Here is a 23,669-nt window from a genome sequence, read left to right as displayed (position 1 = left end):
ATTTTCTCCAGCAGAGAAAGTTTTTTGCTCGTTTTTTATTATACAGTCAGTATCTCTTCTTTACTTATACAGGTTAAGATGGCAGATGCTGGAACTGGTTTGACAGACTCCCAACTGCCACAGTTTAATGGGAAAAATCACAGTTATTGGTCCATAACAATGAAAGCATTGTTTGCTTCTCAAGGAATATGGGAGCTGGTTGAAACTGGCTATGTTGAACCTGCAGATGCAATAGCATTGGCTGCTTTGTCAGTAGTAGAAAGAGACTAGTTGAAGAGCGACAGGAAGAAGGATGCCAAAGCCCTGTTTTTTTCTCTTCCAATCAGTACATGAATGTTTTTTTCCACGATTTGCAGTAGCAACAAAATCCAAGGAGGCATGTGATATTCTCAAAACTGCCTATCAAGGCATGGAGAAGGTGAAGATTGCAAAGTTGTAGATGTTAAGGAGAGACTTTGAAACACTTAGCATGAAGGAATCTAATACAATAGATTCATTCTTCACTCACGTTATCAGGTTGATAACCCAGATAAGATCTCATGGTGAGATTCTTGAAGAAAGAAGGATTGTAGAGAAGATCTTGAGATGTTTACCCTCAAGGTTTGAAGCTATTGTGGTAGCAATAGAAGAAACAAAGGATCTCTCACAGTTCACAGTAGATGAATTGAGTGCTTCACTTATGTCTCATGAACACACACTGAGTAGAGGAACAGATTTCTCTTTTGAGCAAGCATTCAAGACTCAGATGTCTTTTGGCCAAAGAAAAGGTCGAGGCAGAGCAAATAACAGAGGTCGTGGAAGAAGCCAAAACAAAGGTATAAATAATCCTGCAAGCACAAGCGAAAGGAGCTGCAATCAGAACCAAGCTGAAGGTTCAAGCAAACAACAAGCTCATGGACAAAGGTATGACAAATCCCAAGTCCAATGTCATTATTGTAAGAAATATGGGCACTACGCCAATGAATGTAGGAAAAAACAAAATGACATGAATAGTAGGTAGAATGCTGATTTTGCAAATGAAGAAGATAAGAATCCAAAGATTGTGTTGTTAACATGTAACATTGCACAAGACAAACAAGAAGATTTTTGGTTCTTAGACTCAGGTTGTAGTAATCACATGACTGGAAATATTGCAATGTTTTCCAATCTGGATGAAAATGTGAAATCTGAGGTAACAACAGGAACTGATAGTAGGATATATGTCAAGGGTAAGGGTAGAGTCAGTATCCAAGAAAGAAATGGAGAACAGATGATTGTGCTAGAGGTATACTATGTACCTGGTTTGAAATGTAATCTTTTGAGCATTGGATAGCTCATTAACAAAGGTTACAATGTGTTCTTCAAAGATGATATGTGTACAATCAGAGACATACCTCCAAGTAAGAAGATCATCGCATAGGTGCAGATGACCAGCAATAGAATGTTTCCTCTCAAACTCAGGGCAGATTTGAAGGAAGGAAGAACTATTACAGCTGTGACACAAGAAGTCTTTCAGGAACAAGTGAAAAATGAGAATTGGTTGTGGCACTTGAGATTTGGACATCTCAATTTCGGAGGCTTGAATCTATTGCACAGAAAGGGAATGGTAAAGGGATTGCATTGATCGAGAAACTGGACAGCCTTTGTGAAGGCTACATCTTGGGCAAGCAACACAAAGAAAGCTTTCCAGCAGGAAAGAGCATAAGAGCAAAAGCACCCTTGGAAATTGTTCACTCTCATGTGTGTGGACCGATGCAAATACCATCATTTCCTGAAAATAAATATGTTTTAACTTTCATTGATGATTACACCAGAAAGACATGGGTGTATATGCTGAAACAGAAGAGTGAAGTGTTTGAGAAATTCCGCCACTTCAAAACTCTTGTTGAGAAGCAGTGTGGGCATTATATCAAAGTGCTCAGAACAGATAGAGGAGGAGAGTACATCTCCAAATACTTTCTACGTTTTTGCAGAGAGAATAGCAAACAAAAGCAGTTCACCGCGAGGTATACACCTCAGCAAAACGGTGTTGCCGAAAGGAAGAATAGGACCATTCTTGATATCGTCAGAAGTATGCTGAAGGCAAAACACTTGCCGCATGAGTATTGAGCAAAAGCTATCACTTGCGCAGTTTACATCTTGAATAGATGCCCAACTAAAGCTGTCATGAACAAAATACCAGAAGAAGCATGGAGTGGTCAAAAGCAAACTGTCACTCACATGAGAGTATTCGGTTGTGTTGCATATGCACATGTACCAGATCAGCTAAGGAAGAAGCTTGACAATAAGGGGGAGAAGTGTGTCTTTATTGGCTATTGTGATGAGTCAAAAGCATACAAACTCTATAATCCATCCACCAAGAAATTGATAGTAAGCAGAGATGTGCAGTTCATTGAAGATGAAGCTTGGGATGGAAGCTTAGAGAAGACAGTGAATGTGAAGACAATTGTGTCTCACGAAGAAGAAGAGGAAGGCATAGCAACAAATAATCCTTCCTTGGTGGCTCCTCCTCCACCACAGCAAGTACAACAAACCACACCACAAGCTGGAATTTGAACAGCCTTGAGAAGTCAAGGAAGTCCTTCTCCAAGCACACCACAGGGATTAGAAATACCCTCAAGTTCGGATGGAACTCCAAGCACACCAAGAAGACCAAGATTCAGAAATTTGAATGAGATTTATGAACAAGGAGAGGTAAGTAACAATACCAGTCTGAATTCATTATTTGCTTTGTATTGTCATGTTGATGACCTAGTTCATTTTGAAGATGTTGTAAATGAAGATAAATGGATTGAAGCAATGAATGAAGAAATTGGTGCAATTGAGAAGAGTAAAACATGGGAGTTAGTGGACCTCCCTGAAGGCAAAGATGCCATTGGAGTTGAGTGGGTCTATAAGACCAAAAGCAATGCTGAAGGCAAGATTGACAGGCACAAAGCAAGACTTGTTGTGAAAGGCTACAAGCAGCAATAAGGCAAAGACTATGATGAAACCTTTGCACCAATAGCAAGGATGGAACCAGTTAGAACAGTGTTGTCTATTGCGGCACAACACAAATGGAAGATTTATCAGATGGATTGAAATATGCATTCCTGAATGGAGTGTTAAAAGAAGAGGTTTATGTTGAACAACCTCCAGGTTATAAAGTTGAAGGCCAAGAGCATAAAGTCTGCAAACTGAAGAAGGCTCTTTATGGGCTGAAGCAAGCTCCAAGAGAATGGTACAGCAGAATAGATGCTTATCTGATTGAGAATGGGTTTGATAAGTGTGATGGTGAACCCACACTCTACATAAAAGAGAATGACGGTAAGATTCTTATTTTTGTTTTATATGTAGATGATTTGATTTTTACTAGCAATGATGCTTCTCTCATTGATGATTTTAAAGCAGTCATGAAAAGTGAATTTGAAATGACTGACTTGGGCTTCTTAAGATATTTTCTTGGAATTGAAGTAGACCAAAGTGAAAATGGTGTTTTCATTTCTCAAGTTAAATATGTAGAAACAGTGTTAAAGAGATTTAACATGCAGTACAGCAAGGCAGCTGTGACTCCAACTGTAATGGCGTTGAAATTGACCAAAGAAGACAGCAACAAGGATTTTGATCCAAAATTGTACAAGAGCATAGTTAGAAGCCTTATGTACTTGACTGCAACTAGGCCAAACATTATGCACGTTGTGAGTTTAATCTCCAGATATATGGAAAGACCGAAAGAGACTCATTGGCAGGTAGCCAAGAGGATTCTAAGATATGTGAATGAAACGAAGGGGTTTGGTATTTTATACTCCTCTTCTGAAAGTTTCATGTTGACAGGTTACACTGACAATGATTGGGCTGGAAGTGTTGATGATAGGAAAAGCACATCGGGATATGTGTTTCATATGGGATCGGGAGCCATCTCATGGGCTTCCAAGAAGCAACCAGTTGTGTCTTTGTCAACAGTAGAGGCAGAGTATGTGGCAGCAATAGCAGCAATATGCCAAGCAGTGTGGCTGAGAAGAGTTCTCAGAGATTTGTGCCATGAACAAGAAAAGAGCACAACAATTTACTGTGACAATAGCTCGGCAATAGCATTGTCTAAAAACTTTGTTTTTCATAAAAGGACAAAGCACATAGACACCAAATTTCACTTCATACGTGAATTGGTTAACAATGGTGAGATTGTTTTGCAGGACTGCATAACAGAGGATCAGTTATCTGACATCTTGAGAAAACTATTGGGAAAGAAAAGTTTTGATCATTTCAGGAAATGCCTGGGTATGCAGAAAAACCCAGCAGTTAAAATTAAAGGGGAGTGTTGGAATGGTAATTTCAACTGCAGCGTTGCCAGAAGCTGACAGTTGAATAACGACCAAGTTTATTCCAGAAAACAGCCATTGGAGTTTCCTGCGATGCGATCCCATCGCATATCGCACATTCTCTTGTCACCCTTCGCTGCGTCCCTGTGTTGTCTGCGATGCGATCTTGCGATGCGATCAGATCGCAGATCGCAGATCGCATCCTTCAGTGTTTTCTGTTTGTTTGTCCCTGACGCGATGTTGCGATACAATCTCAGATCGCACCTTCGCCAAGCTGATCGCCGCTGTCCACTTGTCTTGATCCGACGCCCCACATTTATTTCCATTCCTTTAAGCCACCGCCATTACTGTCTTTTCGTCCATTAACTGTTTTTGTGTTCCCGAAGGAGAAAGATAAGATCCAGCGCTGCGCCATTGCTTCTCAACAACCACATTAAAGAGAAGAATGACCGAAACTGAAGAGAACAAGCCTCGAGTCGTCGCAGCATTTATCAGCCATGGGTTTCAACACCACCGACTCGAGAAATACAGCAAAAGCTCAGATTTTGTTCATCATGAGCAGCAGATAACAGTAGAGACCCCATCAGCGAAGTTAACGCGGTTGGTGGATAAGTTATGACCCCTTCCCGCACTGTAAAAAGCAGAAAATGTAATGCACTATAAAAATGCAGACACAGCAGTGTAAAAATTAAGAGTGTGTTTTGTAATTTCTAAAATGCACAACAGTGCTGAGATAGTGAAATTGGTTTTCTAGAAGTGAAGCATTCCTGTTGTAATCCCTCTGAAGAGGAAGACTATTTTGTAACAGTTTTTTTTGTTGTTATGATTAAGATCATGTATTGAAATAGAGCGTTGTTCTCTGTGCAATTTCTTTTGTGTTTGAAATTACTAGAAATTTCCATGAGTTACATGGCCTAGTTTTCACGTCTAATACAAAAGGAGAGCCATAACAACAACTATGGTTAACATGACGCGACATGAATCTGTGCTTCTTCCCCACCAATTGTACTTCATCTCTACCATATTCCTTCAATCATCCATTTTCGTTAATAAATTTTCATATGCTGATAATTCACTGATGCATCGATTCACTTTCTTCACGTATTTACTTTAACTGACTCACCATCCACTACTTTATTATTGTTTAAAATAGATCTCTGATGGCCCATAAACCGAAAGAAATCGAATATGACATCCGCGATTGCCCATAACCCATATGTTCTTGCAATGTAGAACTCTCAAACTTTGTCCGTTTATTCTGGATGCGGCTATTACTATTGGCATTATTTTACGTCAACAATGTGGAGTGGCGGGTCATATCAGCTTGGTTTTTGTTCATTTATGAGCATGAGTGCAGCCCGTGTCGCAGTTGTCTTTAGTGAGACTTTTTGGAAGCTTTTCTGGTGGGTTTTTCCGGTCAAATTTCTCTAAAATCCTGTAGCAATTTATTGAAATCGCAAGGTTGATAGGTAATTTATGCACAATCAAAGTGTCCTAGGGGTTTTTCAGTGTGCTGAATCCAGATATGCAGTTAGAAAACCATTTTAAATAATACAAATCAAGATTTAACCTCAATTTTTTCCGCCGGATTCCGTCACAAAAATCTCCAAAAAATCGCATTAAAAAAAACTCTGCCAGTGTCAATTATGAAACCTCAGGTGTCCTCAAAGTTAGTGCAGAGAGAAGGACAGAAGAAGCTCCATTGATCACTGTGCATTGACAATTGTAGACAGAGAGCTAATTGAAGAAGAGGGTTTTTATTTGATTATCAATGGGGAGCTAATTGAGAAATCAAAACCTTATGTAGCCATCATATGTTTGCAGTTTGAATATGTTGGCATGAATGTTATCTCTAAAGTTTCTCTTAACATAGGGATGAACCACTTTGTTGTTGTAGTGTACAGGCACGCTGCTGCTACAGTAGTCCTTGCTCCTTTTGCCTCTTAACATAGGGATGAACCACTTTGTTGTTGTAGTGTACAGGCACGCTGCTGCTATCGTAGTCCTTGCTCCTTTTGCCTTTTTCATTGAAAGGTAAAGCTATTCTATTCATGCATGCCATTGTAACTCTACTCAACAACTATGTTACCAGAAACGGGACGGTTGCCACCGTTCCCCGTAAAAAACGTGTAAGAAACGGAAATTGGACGGAAACGTTGTTTTCTACGGTTATTTTAGCTAATGGGTGCATATATTTTATGGGAAATTTTTTACTGGTGGTAGTTCGCTCTTTTGCATGTCATTCTCAGCCCTGTATTTTCACTTTTTATTGTAGATTTCACTCATGCATTCATTCAATAACCTAGAGGCTTATGTCAAGTATATAGAAAGTTGATCATTTCTTTACTATTGTCCCTTTTTTAGTTGATTTGTTTTCCTTTAACATATATTGTTAAAATTCATAGTTTAAACACTATTCTATATGTGGCTCAAGAAATTCACATTTAATTGCAAATTCTATTTATTGTTTATATATATATATATATATATATATATATATCTAATTATTTGGAATTTTTTTTAAGGAAACAATAATTCGCCGAAGGCCCAAAATGCATAAAATATATACACTTAATTGATTAGGAGGCATAAGAATGTATATATTTAATAGTCAATTTGCTAAGCATCAGTTTCTTATTTAAACTATTTAGGTTTTTAATAAAATTTGAGCTCGAAATTTAGTTGAAACTATATTGAAAATTGAAACTAACGCTGTATTTTTTATTTTTATTTTCTTTTTCTCTCTCCTCGTTTCTTGAGTGCGAAACCTCCAAACTCCGTTTCTCGTACCGTTTTCATTTCACGTTTCGTTTCCCGTTTCTCGTTTCTGATAACATAGCTCAACAACCTCTGCAATGAATTCCTACTTAGATAATCAGGTCATGAGTTAACAACTTACATTTAATTGCAGGAAAGTGCGACCCAAACTCACTTTTTCCATACTGGCAAATTTTTGTATTGGGTTTGTTGGGGTATGTATTATTTCATAATTTCATGCCTTTTGCTTCATTGTACAGTATCATCCCTTCCATTGTATTTTCGTTTGATTCAATGAAAATGATTGGCGAATATTTTAATACAAATATTGGACATTCTTAATGCATTTTTTCAGGCCTGTAATTGACCAGAATTTCTACTACCTGGATTTGAAATTAAGCTCTCCAACATACGCGTGTGCGCTGAATAATGTTCTTCCGGCTATGACTCTCGTGATGGCTCTTCTATTCAGGTAATCAAATCATATTGTTCCCTTCAAGTCACATAATCGAGGGCGTAACCGTTGCAATCGATTACTTTATTTTATGGCCTTCATGGAAAATCGTTATTGGTGTTGGATGGAGAAAGTGAATATCAAAAATCTACGCAGTCAAGCAAAGATAGTGGGAACAATTGTGTGCGTCGGGGGAGCAATGCTCATGACGTTGTACAAAGGCCCTATTGTTCCGATGCTTTGGTCTCCACGTCATCAATCACCCAAGACATCTTCAAGTGGAATGTCAGCAGCTTCTGGCATGGATAATAAAGACTGGATAACAGGTTCCCTTCTGATAATTGCGGCCGCTATTGCTTGGTCAGCCTTGTTCATCCTGCAGGTGATCATTTATTTTTTTACATGTTTGGCTTTCCAAATATATATGTATGATCAATCATCTTCAAATTACAACATTAATTAACTATTTTGAATGTGCAGGCTGCAGTACTCAAGAAATATTCTGCTCAACTATCCCTTGCCACCTTAATATGTTCTCTGGGAACGTTACAGGCAACAGTTCTGAGCTTAGCTGTCGTACGTGATTCCTCCCAGTGGGCTTTAGGATGGGACATCAACCTTCTCACTGCAGTCTACTCTGTAAGTTTGCATGTTTTCCTTCAACAAGAGAAAATCGTTTGACGCTTTTCTTCAGGATTGATTTCCAAAACATGAGATCGGGCTAAGAAGGTAAATTACAGAGTACAGCAATTTCTGTTTTTGGGTGCAGGGAGTGGTGACGTCCGCAATTGCGTATTACGTACAAGGGTTGTGCATGCGCGTAAAAGGACCTGTATTTGCCACAGCATTCAGTCCGTTGATGATGATAATCGTCGCAATTATGGGCTCTGTCATTCTCTCTGAAAGCATCTTTTTGGGCAGGTTCGTTTTGCAATTCTTTTTCAAATCCCCAAACTGAAATCGAGGTGAATAATGTTGGCAAACAGGATGGTTCAAGGCACTAACTGTACCTATTAACTGAATACAGTGTGCTGGGAGGCGTTATGACAACGATCGGGCTATACTCCGTTCTCTGGGGAAAATTGAAGGATAGCAAGATCTCGGAGCATAAAAATTGCTCAGAAGTGATTCCCAATTCTCAAGTGATGCTCCCGATAAGTCAAAATAAGGTGGATGACATAGAAGCTGGGTCTAACCGGCCAATGACTCCGGGACTTCAGCTTCATCAATTCATTGCTGAAGATACGGCCATTTCTGTCACTGAAAACAACAATCCAAACATCTAAGCATCGTGGCCAAACAGTTTATACAACAGAGGTTATAGTTATTGTCGTTCGAGCTAAACCATTCGGAGGGACTTAGGCTTCCACTGGCCTCGTCCATCGTAATTCCAAGAAACGGATTTACAAATGTTACAATGTTAGTTGGAGGAGCCGATATTTACTAGTCTGTTTGCAGTTCTCATACATGCTAGAGATATAAAGAGAGGTGTACGAAGCGCCTACAAAATGACCGATCAGTAGTGGTACAACAAATAACACAACAGGAATGATAGAATACATTACTACGGTTTGATATATACTCGTGTTGTAATTATATTACTGTCAAAATTTCTTCTGTTTGGTATGGTTACTTGATCAAATTTAAATATTTTATTTAAAAAGGTTCATCATAATATTTTATTGATGAGTTCATTATTCTCATGTCAGGTAATATAATATTGTTCTAAACTTTGAATAAAGGTTATAATTTTGAGACTAATATGTTACAGGTCCATCATATGTTTATCAAGTCATTTGAGTCTATGCATATTGAAAAATAAGTTATGTATTAAATTTTAGCCTAATTAATTTAAAGATTAATATAAAGGTGTTATAAAAAAATACAAACTTCATCGAACATTTTCCACTCTTTCATCCCATGATCCATTATAATGCCGGACATTTATGAAACTGAAATAAATATTCAATACGTTAAAATTATTGTTGAATACATCTTATCCAACATGTGAGGAAGTCAAATCTCAAATAGTTTCAATATAATAAAATTATCTTTGAATACATGTTATTCAACGTTCAGAACATGGTGATGAAGTCAGATTTGAAATCGTTCACGCTTAACAACAACTAACATGCTACATGAATGATGAGGTTTTAGGACGCGCTCTTTTTCCTTTTTACCCAAGTCTGGTAAATTTTCTAATTTATTTTTTATAATCTTTTAGTAATCAATATAGATTTATTTTTTTATTTTTTATTTTTTTTCAACATAAAATGGATAGAAGTATGGTAATTTTTTTAATATTTTATAATTTGATGTAACAAATGTATTTTAAATAAATAAGGATTTAACATGAGTATAGAGAAATCAAATATTTTTTAGTGTAAATTTATTTAGAGTATAAAATACAATATTTTTTTTAGTTATTTAAATTGTATTTTTAAATGCTAAATAGAATATATATATATATAACACTAAATAAAGAAATTAACCATGATTTTGTTTAAATGATATATAATATATACATAATTAACATTAAAATATTTTATATAACATGTACATCTAAATTTAAATGGTTTTTTTATTATTTATATCTCAATATTAATTTGTATTAAAATATTTTATTGATAACTGATATTTTATCTTAACAATTTGTTTCTAGATATACATGTTTATGAACTTGATATGTACATAAATTAGTTAAAATAGATATTCAAATAGTTGATTGGTTGAAATATTTTGATAAATATAAGATTTAAACATTTTACACATTATTTTTTTACTTATAATTACTTTACACCATATTCATTTTTTTATTATAGCCTATATTTCTATTTAAAGATAAAGAACACAAAAGAACTCACACACCCATCCTCTTATAGTGGGTTATAAAAGAAGCCTCTCCACTAAATAATAGTTATCTCTAGAATAAAGCTAAGAAATAGAATGTTTGTAATAAAATATTTAATATATGATTCTTAAAAACATCAATTTAATAATGGATTTTTTCATTCAAACATATTTGATGGAATAGAAATTTTAGAATAGAAATTTAACACTATTAAACATATTTTTTTAGTAAATTGATTAAGTTAACACTAATTTTTTTTCATATTATCTTAAATATTGTATTTAAGTTAATTATTGTCTTAAAAAATTACTTCTATAAATACAATATAAAAAAACCATTATCATTGTATCTATATAGACTATATCTTTAGTTAAAACAATTTCATATAAATACAATATAAAACAAACCTTATTGATGTTTCTATATAAACTTTTTGTCTAATTCATAGTTATCTAGCTAAAAAAAAATAGTTTTACATCAAAATTTCATATAAATACAATATAAAACAAACCTTATTATTGTTTCTATATAGACTCTCTTTAACTCATTGTTATCTAGCTAAAGACAATAGTTAAAATTGAGAATAAAATGATATTGCAAAGAGTATTATTGTTTTTATATTGATTGTGTCTTTAATTCATTGTTATTTAGCTAAACACAATAATTAAAATTGGCATTAAAAAATCATGCAAATATAATATGAAACAAACGTTACTATTATTTCTGTATAGACTCTGTCTTTAATTCATTGAAATTGACATTAAGAAGAGATGGCAGAGAGTATTATTGTTTTTATATAGATTGTCTTTGATTCATTGTTATTTATCTAAACACAATAATTAAAATTGACATTAAAATTTCATATAAATACAATATAAAACAAACCTTATCATTGTTTTTATATAGACTCTATCCTTAATTCATTGTTATCTAGCTAAAGACAATAGCTGAAATTGGCATTAAAATAATATTGCAAAAAGGTTTTACTAGAGATACAAGTAAATTAAAATGTTATCTAGGTAAAGACAATAGTTGAAATTGACATTAAAATGATATTGCTGAGAGGTTTTACTTGAGATATATGCAGAGAGGTTTTACTTGAGATATAAGTAAATTAAAATGCTATCTAACTAAAGAAAAATAGCTGAAATTGATATTAAAATTTAACTCATTTTTATCTAGCTAAAGACAATAGTTGAAATTGAAATTAAAATGATATTGCAGAGAGGTTTTACTTGAGATATAAGTAAATTAAAATGTTATCTAACTAAAGACAAATAGCTGAAATTGATATTAAAATGATATTACAGAGAGGTAGAGGTTTTACTTGAGATATGCAGAGAGGTTTTACTTTGAGATATAAGTAAATTAATATGTTATCTAACTAAAGACAAATAGCTGAAATTGATATTAAAATTTAATTCATTTTTATCTAGCTAAAGACAATAGTTGAAATTGAAATTATTTCATCTTTATCTAGCCAAAGACAATAGTTGAAATTGAAATTAAAATGATATTGCAGAGAGGTTTTACTTGAGATATATGCAGAGAGGTTTTACTTGAGATATAAGTAAATTAAAATGTTATCTAACTAAAGACAAATAGCTGAAATTGACATTAAAATGATATTGCAGAGAGGTTTTACTTAAGATATAAGTAAAGACAAATAGCTGAAATTGATATTAAAATGATATTGCAGAGAGGTAGAGGTTTTACTTGAGATATATGCAGAGAGGTTTTACTTTGAGATATAAGTAAATTAAAATGTTATCTAACTAAAGACAAATAGCTGAAATTGATATTAAAATTTAATTCATTTTTATCTAGCTAAAGACAATAGTTGAAATTGAAATTAAAATGATATTGTAGAGAAGTTTTACTTGAGATATATGCAGAGAGGTTTTATTTGAGATATAAGTAAATTAAAAGGTTATCTAACTAAAGACAAATAGCTGAAATTGACATTAAAATGATATTGCAGAGAGGTTTTACTTAAGATATAAGTAAATTAAGTTTTAATTAGGATATGTGTTTATCCCCCAGGGGGCTCCATGCAGGATTTCTCCACTTGAGGATAATCTAATCTCCTTGTATACATCTTGTGCTTGATAGTTAACGTTTGAAACCGATTGAAATAATTTTTCATTATATGTGAGCATAGCTTTAATCATATGATCAATGTGGTATTTACATAACAAGGATTCTCTGACTCCTTTGTATTGGTCGGCCGACTTTGTAATTCCACCTCTTCTCTAGCAGTTTGTCATGGAGATTGTGCAAACCCTATCTTCAATAGTTGTGATTAAACCTTAGAGAACCTGTGGTTGTTGACGTCTTAATGTTTTCTCATCATTTGAATGACTATGTGTGCGTCCGCGCATTTGGTATCCCCGTCACCTCTGCTCTTTTCTACTACCCATGGAAAATTTCAGCCATTACTCGCAACTTTGGCAGTGAAACTTTACCCTCTCTCCGACTTGGTTATTTGCATTCGGATTTAAGAAAATTTTATGACCTCTTTTTCCTGGTCTTTCTAAGCACTGTAGGTTTATTGTTTGTTGAACTAATTTTTTTCTCTATTGTTATGTTTTGTTTGTAGGATTAAAGTTTCCTAGTTTCTTCTTCAGACTCAGAAGTAGAAATGCATAGACAACGCATAACAAGGTAAATACAAAGTATCTTCCTAGAGATTATGAAAACTTCTTCAACTTAAGGTGTCGAAAGAGTTTCTTACTATTTGGCCAATCTCTTTGTTCTAACCATACACATGTATAGTTTCCGTCGTCTTATGTAGTCGGTATTTGACATCTTTGGTATAAGGTTATAAATGAGGGTTTTACACTTAATTTTTTTCCCGCCTTCCTATGTTTCTATATTCAAGGTCTTTTCGGTAAAGATTTACTATGGGGAAACGTTTTTGGCCTTACATAGGTACTTACTATGTTAGTGGTATACACTATATTTTCATAGAAGGGTTTTTAATTCCAACCCTACATAGAACTTTAATGTTATGTTCGAGCTGGTAAATTTTCTTTCTATTTTGCAATGATTATTTGTAACCAATTATGAAAGTCGAGATATCCTTGTTTTAGCATTGTTTGCTAAGCTTGTACTGAACAATGCCTAGAAAACTTATCTACAATATACTAGCCTTACTTTAATTTTTAAATAATTTTTCTATATTTGAGGGGATAGGTCTCCTTCCCTTGAGTTTGGACACTTTAATCATTTTCTTAATTAATGTTTTTAATGGGATAGCCTAAACTGAAAGATGTGAGTTGGTTGTCACTATATCAATGGATAGAATTCACACCATTAACTTACTCGCATTTGTAAATCACATGTTTAAATCATACTTAAATTAACTTTTTACAAAGAATGATTAAAAATTCACTGTACCTCTTGTTGATAACCACTTATGTTCATTAGTGAGAAATGTATTTAAAAAAAATTATAAAATATATATTCAAAACATCGTTGATTCTAAAAGGTATGTCTATTTACATTCATTCCTAAACGTATGCCTCTTCAACCATTTGCCAAGTATTTTTTCCGCAATGAGAAATATATTTAAAAAAAATTATAAAACATATATTCAAACCCGCATCGATTCTGAAACGTATGTCCATTCACATTCTTAAAGATATGGCTGTTCAACCATTTGCCAAGTGTTTTTTTCCAGTCCATTAGCTAAACTAAGTGGTTACATATGCGTTAGTAATTCCCTCACCCACTTCATGGTTAACCAGTTGCATTACACGCTGAAGAAAGTTTAGTTTGTTTGATCTTTTGAGCTCAACGACAGAGCTCATTTCAGGTTTTCTTCATTATTGGTTATTTACATTTCTATACGTAGCCAATATTCAGTTCCATAAAATTTCTATTATTCATTTATCCCATCACTCATTATTTATATTTTCAGAGCTAGCGAGTATTCAGTTTCATAACGGTTTTTTTAGCCATTTTAGATGGTGTTTTGGTAGAGGATTGTTAAGCTGTTATAGATTTAACCATCATAAATTTTAATATCCACAATGGACTTTGTTACGAGTTTGAGAGAAATATTGAAAAAGAACTGTTCTTCATGTCAGATGCAAGATACTCATATCTATTCCACAGTGGACCTTGCTATGAGTTTGAGAGAAATATTGAAGGAGAATCATTCTTCGCACGATACTCATATCAATTCCTTCGATCTTTTAGCTTGCTTTAGAGACTTGAACTTCAGTTTGTTTCTTTCTACAAAATTAATGAGTAGAATGAGGTTTTATAGGTTTTATAATTTGATAATAAGTAAAACTAAGTAATATTTTACTTTTATTATTCTGTATAGAAAATTGAAATAATGTTTAATGGTTTTATTAAAAAGTAGAGTTGAGGTATAGTTTCTTTTGTTGCATCTTATCCTCAAAGTAATACACAAGGGTGTTGAAAATTCATTTCATTTTTTTCAGTACCATTTCTCATATTTACACACATTTTTCAGTATTCTTTCTCATATATGTATTCTTTCTCATATTTACACGATATGATTTTGTATTAAATATATGTTTATTTTGTGGATTTGCAGCATTGCCGCAAGGTTGCATTGTTGGTTGTGCTAAAAATGTTATTGAATTGCCCACTGAAATTTGAATTAAATTTTATCACCTTTAGATATAAATATCATGAAAGGAGTTTATGCAATAATCTCTTGAATATTGATGGAAGTTTGTCATTCATTTACAACATTTTTCAATAAAATAAAGTATTAATCTATATCTTATTATTAAATTTTTGTTTGTGGCTATAAACATGGCTTAGTTGTTGCAAAGGTGCATTGGATTAAGAAACTTCTACTAAAACCATTCTTCTATAACAATACAATTCTCATTTTGTTTCATATTCAAGTTAAGTGTGGTGTAAGTAGTGTTGTGAGATGTCTAACCACTGTTGTGTAATTCAATTGAACATATATTTTATTTCATGATAATTAATAGAATTATTTTGCTACATGAATGAAACAATACTATATTTGTTCAAGTTGTTCAATCCTACTTGATGATTGCAAGCCACATTACTAACGCATAGGTTCTCTGGGTGTTTTAATTGAAATCAGTCGGCACCATTGAAATAAAAAAAAAAAAAAAAACAACAAAACTAATTCTTCAATCATGTTGTATGATGATTAATATATATTGATTAAATCACCCTAATGAATTTGACAAGACAAAGTTAAGATGAGACTGCCAAATGTTATAAGAGTAATACTAAAAAAATCTTGTTTATATAATTCTTTAGTTAAGCATCCTTTAATTCATTTTATAATAATTGAAAGTTTATTTTTAAGTTGCAAATCAATTTATAATAAAATTTGGTTTTAAGTTTTACCTTTTACCAGTTAGGTTTTACCATTAGTTTAATAATTTAATATTATGTTTTAATATTAGTTTAATGATTTAATATTAGATTTATGTATAATAATAATATCAAGTTTAATGCATTAATACAGTTTAATAATAATAATATTTTATTCCAGCTAAAATAAAATGACAATTAATATGGTTTGTGTATGTGAATGATATATATCTAGCTTTTAATTTTAATTTTTTTATCTCAATTTTCATTTTCTCTTTTTCCAAAATGGTTAATATAATACAATATGTATTTTATGTTTTAAAAATATAAAATAATGTATGTTTAGGAAAAAAAAATATTATATATGTATAAAGACTCTTGATCTACAAGCTGAAGTATATAATAATTAATTTTTTAATAGGATATGTTTTGATTTTTTTAATATAGGCATAACCATATTTACTAATGTGGTATATAACTACATCTACTAATGCGGTTGATATACATAGATAGATTTATTTCAACCACATATAAAACCAATTTTTTAATTAATTTTTTTAATAGGATGTGTTTTGATTTGTGCTAAATACTAGTACAACCACATTTAAAAAATGTGGTTGATATATCAAGCTAGGCTTATTTCAACCACATGTACAATCAGATTAGAAAATGTGGTTGTTATTTATGGATAACCTTATATCAACCTTATTAATAATTATGAGGCATATAATGTAAATGTGACTATTAAAAATTAACTATTTGTAATTTTTTATAATAATAATAATTTATTATTTTGTATATATATATATATATATATATATATATATATATATATATATATAACACTAGGTAGATCAAGAGTGGTTATTCATATTGCATAGATTTAGATCTTCAAATAACTGTAGTTTGGTACAAAAATACTTTATGAAACTGTTGAAATATAGATTGTCCAATAGGAGAGGTTTAATTTTATTATTTGAAGTTTTGTAATTTAATATATTGCAATTTGAAAATTTAATTTAAGGTGCTATTTTTTTTATTAAGGTGGCTTCATAGATTTCTAGGTTTAAAAAAAAATGTGGAATTTGATATACATTGATTTGATAATAATAATTTTTAATGTAATATACATTAATTTTATAAAAAAATGCAATGTTTTAATGGACATTGATTTTAATACAAAACAAAGGTTTAATTTTATTATTTCAAAATTTGTAATCTAGTATATTGCAATTTCAAAATTTATAATAAGGTGCTAATTTTTTTTATTGAAGTAGTTTGATACTTTTTTAATTATAAAAAAATAATGTGGAATTTGATATACATTGATTTTATAAACAAATACAATGTTTTAATGGACATTGATTTTAATACAAAATATTGCTTTAACTTATAATGGTTCCAAATCATTTTAATAGAATCCCTTTTTAGTCTTTAACACCCTCATCAATAAAATAATGTGTAGTTTAACATACATTACTTTTACATAATAATTTGTAATCAGTACAATATTGTGTAGTTCAATATACATTACCTCTATATGATAACTTGTAATTTAATGTAATAAAATGATTTAATGCAAAACATTGTTTTAATATATAATGATTTTATATGTTACTTTATAATTTATGTGATTTAATATATAGTGATTCATATATTATAAATAATAATTTAATTAATGTGTTTAGTAGTATAAATTAATGTTAGATGTTATACTTTTGTGATCCATATTGATAATAAGGTTGTCTTTGGGATTAATCACATTGCACAGATTTGGTCTACGTTTTGAACCAACTAATGTGGTTCATCCTCATGACAAGTCACATTTGTTGGATGTTTCACACCAGTTGTGTGAGGATCAAGCACATTAGTTGGTTCAAAAAGTCGACCAAATTTCTACAATGTGATTAATCCGAAAAACAACCTTATTATCAATAAAAATTAAATAACAGATTATCTTTTTATAATTACTTTAATAATACAATGCATCATGTGTTGTCTGCGATGTGATCTTGCGATGCGATCAGATCGCAAATCGCAGATCACATCCTTCAGTGTTTTCTATTTGTTTGACCCTCACGCGATGTTGCGATACAATCTTTGATCGCACCTTCGCCAAGCTGATCTCCGATGTCCACTTGTCTTGATCCGACACCCCACATTTATTTCCATTCCTTTAACCCACCGCCTTTACTGTCTTTTCGTCCATTAATTGTTTTTGTGTTCCCGAAGGAGAAAGATAAGATCCAGCGCTGTGCCATTACTTCTCAACAACCACATTAAAGAGAAGATTGACCGAAAGTGAAGAGAACAAGCCTCGAGTCGTCGCAGCATTTATCAGCCATGGGTTTCAACACCACCGACTAGAGAAATACAGCAAAAGATTAGATTTTGTTCATCATGAGCAGCAGATAACAGTAGAGACCCCATCAAGGAAGTTAAAGCGGTTGGTGGATAAGTTATGACCCCTTCCCGCACTGTAAAAAGCAGAAAATGTAATGCACTATAAAAATGCAGACTGTAAAAATTAAGAGTGTGTTTTGTAATTTCTAAAATGCACAGCAGTGCTGAGATAGTGAAATTGGTTTTCTAGAAGTGAAGCGTTCCTGTTGTAATCCCTCTGAAGAGGAAGACTATTTTGTAATAGTTTTTTTTGTTGTTATGATTAAGATCATGTATTGAAACAGAGCGTTGTTCTCTGTGCAATTTCTTTTGTGTTTGAAATTACCAGAAATTTCCATCAATTACATGGCCTAGTTTTCACGTCTAATACAGAAAGCGAGCCATAACAACAACTATGGTTAACGTGACGCGACATGAATCTGTGCTTCTTCCCCACCAATTGTACTTCATCTCTGCCATATTCCTTCAATCATCCATTTTTGTTAATAAATTTTCACATGCCGATAATTCGCTGATGCATCGATTCACTTTCTTCACGTATTGTGGCAGGTCATATCAGGTTGGTTTTTGTTCATTTATGAGCATGAGTGCAGCCGGTGTCGCAGTTGTGTTTAGTGAGATTTTTTGGAAGCTTTTTTGGTGGGTTTTTCCGGTCAAATTTCTCTAAAATCCTTTAGCAATTTATTGAAATCGCAAGGTTGATAGGTAATTTATACACAATCAAAGTGTCCTAGGGGTTTTTCAGTGTGCTGAATCCAGATATGCAGTTAAAAAACCATTTTAAATAATACAAATCAAAATTTAACCTCAATTTTTTCCGCTCCGTCACGAGAATCTCCAAAAAATCGCATTAAAAAAAACTCTGCCAGTGTCAATTATGAAACCTCAGATGTCCTCAAAGTTAGTGCAGAGAGAAGGACAGAAGAAGCTCCAGTGATCACTGTGCATTGACAATTGTAGACAGAGAGCTAATTGAAGAAGAGGGTTTTTATTTGATTATCAATGGGGAGCTAATTGAGAAATCAAAACCTTATGTAGCCATCATATGTTTGCAGTTTGAATATGCTGGCATGAATGTTATCTCTAAAGTTTCTCTTAACATAGGGATGAACCACTTTGTTGTTGTAGTGTACAGGCACGCTGCTGCTACGGTAGTCATTGCTCCTTTTGCCTTTTTCATTGAAAGGTAAAGCTATTCTATTCATGCATGCCATTGTAACTCTAATCAACAACCTCTGCAATGAATTCCTACCTAGATAATCAGGTCATGAGTTAACAACTTACATTTAATTGCAGGAAAGTGCGACCCAAACTCACTTTTTCCATACTGGCAAATTTTTGTATTGGGTTTGTTGGGGTATGCACTATTTCATAATTTCATGCCTTTTGCTTCATTGTACAGTATCATCCCTTCCATTGTATTTTCGTTTGATTCAATGAAAATGATTGGCGAATATTTTAATACAAATATTGGACATTCTTAATGCATTTTTTCAGGCCTGTAATTGACCAGAATTTCTACTACCTGGGTTTGAAATTAAGCTCTCCAACATACGCGTGTGCGCTGAATAATGTTCTTCCGGCTATGACTTTCGTGATGGCTCTTCTATTCAGGTAATCAAATCATATTGTTCCCTTCAAGTCACATAATCGAGGGCGTAACCGTTGCAATCGATTACTTTATTTTATGGCCTTCATGGAAAATCGTTATTGGTGTTGGATGGAGAAAGTGAATATCAAAAATCTACGCAGTCAAGCAAAGATAGTGGGAACAATTGTGTGCGTCGGGGGAGCAATGCTCATGACGTTGTACACAGGCCCTATTGTTCCGATGCTTTGGTCTCCACGTCATCAATCACCCAAGACATCTTCAAGTGGAATGTCAGCAGCTTCTGGCATGGATAATAAAGACTGGATAACAGGTTCCCTTCTGATAATTGCGGCCGCTATTGCTTGGTCAGCCTTGTTCATCCTGCAGGTGATCATTTATTTTTTTACATGTTTGGCTTTCCAAATATATATGTATGATCAATCATCTTCAAATTACAACATTAATTAACTATTTTGAATGTGCAGGCTGCAGTACTCAAGAAATATTCTGCTCAACTATCCCTTGCCACCTTAATATGTTTTCTGGGAACGTTACAGGCAACAGTTCTCAGCTTAGCTGTCATACGTGATTCCTCCCAGTGGGCTTTAGGATGGGACATCAAACTTCTCACTGCAGTCTACTCTGTAAGTTTGCATGTTTTCCTTCAACAAGAGAAAATCGTTTGACGCTTTTCTTCAGGATTGATTTCCAAAACATGAGATCGGGCTAAGAAGGTAAATTACATAGTACAGCAATTTCTGTTTTTGGGTGCAGGGAGTGGTGACGTCCGCAATTGCGTATTACGTACAAGGGTTGTGCATGCACGTAAAAGGACCTGTATTTGCCACAGCATTCAGTCCGTTGATGATGATAATCGTCGCAATTATGGGCTCTGTCATTCTCTCTGAAAGCATCTTTTTGGGCAGGTTCGTTTTGCAATTCTTTTTCAAATCCCCAAACTGAAATCGAGGTGAATAATGTTGGCAAACAGGATGGTTCAAGGCACTAACTGTACCTATTAACTGAATACAGTGTGCTGGGAGGCGTTATGACAACGATCGGGCTATACTCCGTTCTCTGGGGAAAATTGAAGGATAGCAAGATCTCGGAGCATAAAAATTGCTCAGAAGTGATTCCCAATTCTCAAGTAATGCTCCCGATAAGTCAAAATAAGGTGGATGACATAGAAGCTGGGTCTAACCGGCCAATGACTCCGGGACTTCAGCTTCATCAATTCATTGCTGAAGATACAGCCATTTCTGTCACTGAAAACAACAATCCAAACATCTAAGCATCGTGGCCAAACAGTTTATACAACAGAGGTTATAGTTATTGTCATTCGAGCTAAACCAGTCGGAGAGACTTAGGCTTCCACTGGCCTCGTCCATCGTAATTCCAAGAAACGGATTTACAAATGTTACAATGTTAGTTGGAGGAGCCGATATTTACTAGTCTGTTTGCAGTTCTCATACATGCTAGAGATGATAAAGAGAGGTGTACGAAGCGCCTACAAAATGACCGATCAGTAGTGGTACAACAAATAACACAACAGGAATGATCGAATACATTACTACGGTTTGATATATACTCGTGTTGTAATTATATCACTGTCAAAATTTCTTCTGTTTGGTATGCTTGATCAAATTTAAATATTTTATTTAAAAAGGTTCATCATAATATTTTATTGATGAGTTCATTATTCTCATGTCAGGTAATATAATATTGTTCTAAACTTTGAATAAAGGTTATAATTTTGAGACTAATATGTTACAGGTCCATCATATGTTTATGAAGTCATTTGAGTCTATGCATATTGAAAAATAAGTTATGTATTAAATTTTAGCCTAATTAATTTAAAGGTGCATTAAATTCTAGCCTAATTAATATAAAGGTGTTATAAAAAAATACAAACTTCATCGAACATTTTCCACTCTTTCATCCCATGATCCATTATAATGCCGGACATTTATGAAACTGAAATAAATATTCAATACATTAAAATTATTGTTGAATACATCTTATCCAACATGTGAGGAAGTCAAATCTCAAATAGTTTCAATATAATAAAATTATCTTTGAATACATGTTATTCAACGTTCAGAACATGGTGATGAAGTCAGATTTGAAATCGTTCACGCTTAACAACAACTAACATGCTACATGAATGATGAGGTTTTAGGACGCGCTCTTTTTCCTTTTTACCCAAGTCTGGTAAATTTTCTAATTTATTTTTTATAATCTTTTAGTAACCAATATAGATTTATTTTTTTATTTTTTATTTTTTTTCAACATAAAATGGATGGAAGTATGGTAAATTTTTTAATATTTTATAATTTGATGTAACAAATGTATTTTAAATAAATAAGGATTTAACATGAGTATAGAGAGATCAAATATTTTTTAGTGTAAATTTATTTAGAGTATAAAATACAATATTTTTTCTAGTTATTTAAATTGTATTTTTAAATGCTAAATAGAATATATATATATATATATATATATATATATATATATATATATATATATATATATATATATATATAACACTAAATAAAGAAATTAATCATGATTTTTTTTAAATGATATATAATATATACATAATTAACATTAAAATATTTTATATAACATGTACATCTAAATTTAAATGGTTTTTTTATTATTTATATCTCAATATTAATTTGTATTAAAATATTTTATTGATAACTGATATTTTATCTTAACAATTTGTTTCTAGATATACATGTCTATGAACTTGATATGTACATAAATTAGTTAAAATAGATATTCAAATAGTTGATTTGTTGAAATATTTTGATAAATATATGATTTAAACATCTTACACATTATTTTTTTACTTATAATTACTGTACGCCATATTCATTTTTTTATTATAGCCTATATTTTTTATTTAAAGATAAAGAACACAAAAGAACTCACACACCCATCCTCTTATAGTGGGTTATAAAAGAAGCCTCTCCACTAAATAATAGTTCTCTCTAGGATAAAGCTAAGAAATAGAATGTTTATAATAAAATATTTGATATATGATTCTTAAAAACATCAATTTAATAATGGATTTTTTCATTCCAACATATTTGATAGAATAGAAATTTTAGGATAGAAATTTAACACTATTAAACATATTTTTTTAGTAAATTGTTTAAGTTAACACTAATTTTTTTTCATATTATCTTAAATATTGTATTTAAGTTAATTATTGTCTTAAAAAATTACTTCTATAAATACAATATAAAAAAACCATTATCATTGTATCTATATAGACTATATCTTTAGTTAAAACAATTTCATATAAATACAATATAAAACAAACATTATTGATGTTTCTATATAAACTTTTTATCTAATTCATAGTTATCTGGCTAAAAAAATAGTTTTACATTAAAATTTCATATAAATACAATATAAAACAAACCTTATTATTGTTTCTATATAGACTATCTTTAACTCATTGTTATCTAGCTAAAGACAATAGTTAAAATTGAGATTAAAATGATATTGCAAAGAGTATTATTGTTTTTATATTGATTGTGTCTTTAATTCATTGTTATTTAGCTAAACACAATAATTAAAATTGGCATTAAAAAATCATGCAAATATAATATGAAACAAATGTTACTATTATTTCTGTATAGACTCTGTCTTTAATTCATTGAAATTGACATTAAGAAGAGATGGCAGAGAGTATTATTGTTTTTATATAGATTGTCTTTGATTCATTGTTATTTATCTAAACACAATAATTAAAATTGACATTAAAATTTCATATAAATACAAGATAAAACAAACCTTATCATTGTTTTTATATAGACTCTACCTTTAATTCATTGTTATCTAGCTAAAGACAATAGTTGAAATTGGCATTAAAATAATATTGCAAAAAGGTTTTACTAGAGATACAAGTAAATTAAAATGTTATCTAGCTAAAGACAATAGTTGAAATTGACATTAAAATGATATTGCTGAGAGGTTTTACTTGAG

General features: G+C 32.1%; 1 protein-coding gene and 1 pseudogene across 1 annotated transcript; both read left to right on the top strand.

Annotated features, from left to right (window-relative positions):
• Positions 1–409: 409 nt before the first annotated feature.
• Positions 410–8,774, top strand: LOC149239358 (WAT1-related protein At5g07050-like). The gene is made up of 9 exons (XM_089367122.1): positions 410–418; positions 6,057–6,181; positions 6,261–6,311; positions 7,189–7,249; positions 7,390–7,505; positions 7,611–7,870; positions 7,969–8,127; positions 8,258–8,409; positions 8,516–8,774. Exons 5-9 carry the CDS (start codon positions 7,478–7,480, stop codon positions 8,772–8,774), a joined length of 858 nt encoding a protein of 285 aa, XP_089223248.1. The 5' UTR covers positions 410–418; positions 6,057–6,181; positions 6,261–6,311; positions 7,189–7,249; positions 7,390–7,477.
• Positions 8,775–18,662: 9,888 nt separating this feature from the next.
• On the top strand, positions 18,663–20,961 carry LOC149239357 (WAT1-related protein At5g07050-like; annotated as a pseudogene).
• Positions 20,962–23,669: the final 2,708 nt, after the last annotated feature.

Source organism: Pinus tabuliformis, chromosome 8 (assembly GCF_031772625.1).
Source record: "Pinus tabuliformis cultivar Carrire ecotype Pingquan chromosome 8, CPIR1, whole genome shotgun sequence".
Taxonomy (NCBI): Eukaryota; Viridiplantae; Streptophyta; class Pinopsida; order Pinales; family Pinaceae; genus Pinus; species Pinus tabuliformis.
The sequence above is the reverse complement of the archived record's forward strand: the minus strand, read 5'-3'. Positions and strand labels throughout refer to the sequence as shown.

Bases quoted from the DNA above. Each gene is read 5' to 3' on its own strand.
- LOC149239358 (XM_089367122.1), top strand. From the start codon at position 7,478: ATGACTCTCGTGATGGCTCTTCTATTCA. The intron at 7,506-7,610 runs GGTAATCAAATC...GTTATTGGTGTT, and splicing joins CGTGATGGCTCTTCTATTCA to GGATGGAGAAAGTGAATATC. The intron at 8,128-8,257 runs GTAAGTTTGCAT...TTTTGGGTGCAG, and splicing joins TTCTCACTGCAGTCTACTCT to GGAGTGGTGACGTCCGCAAT.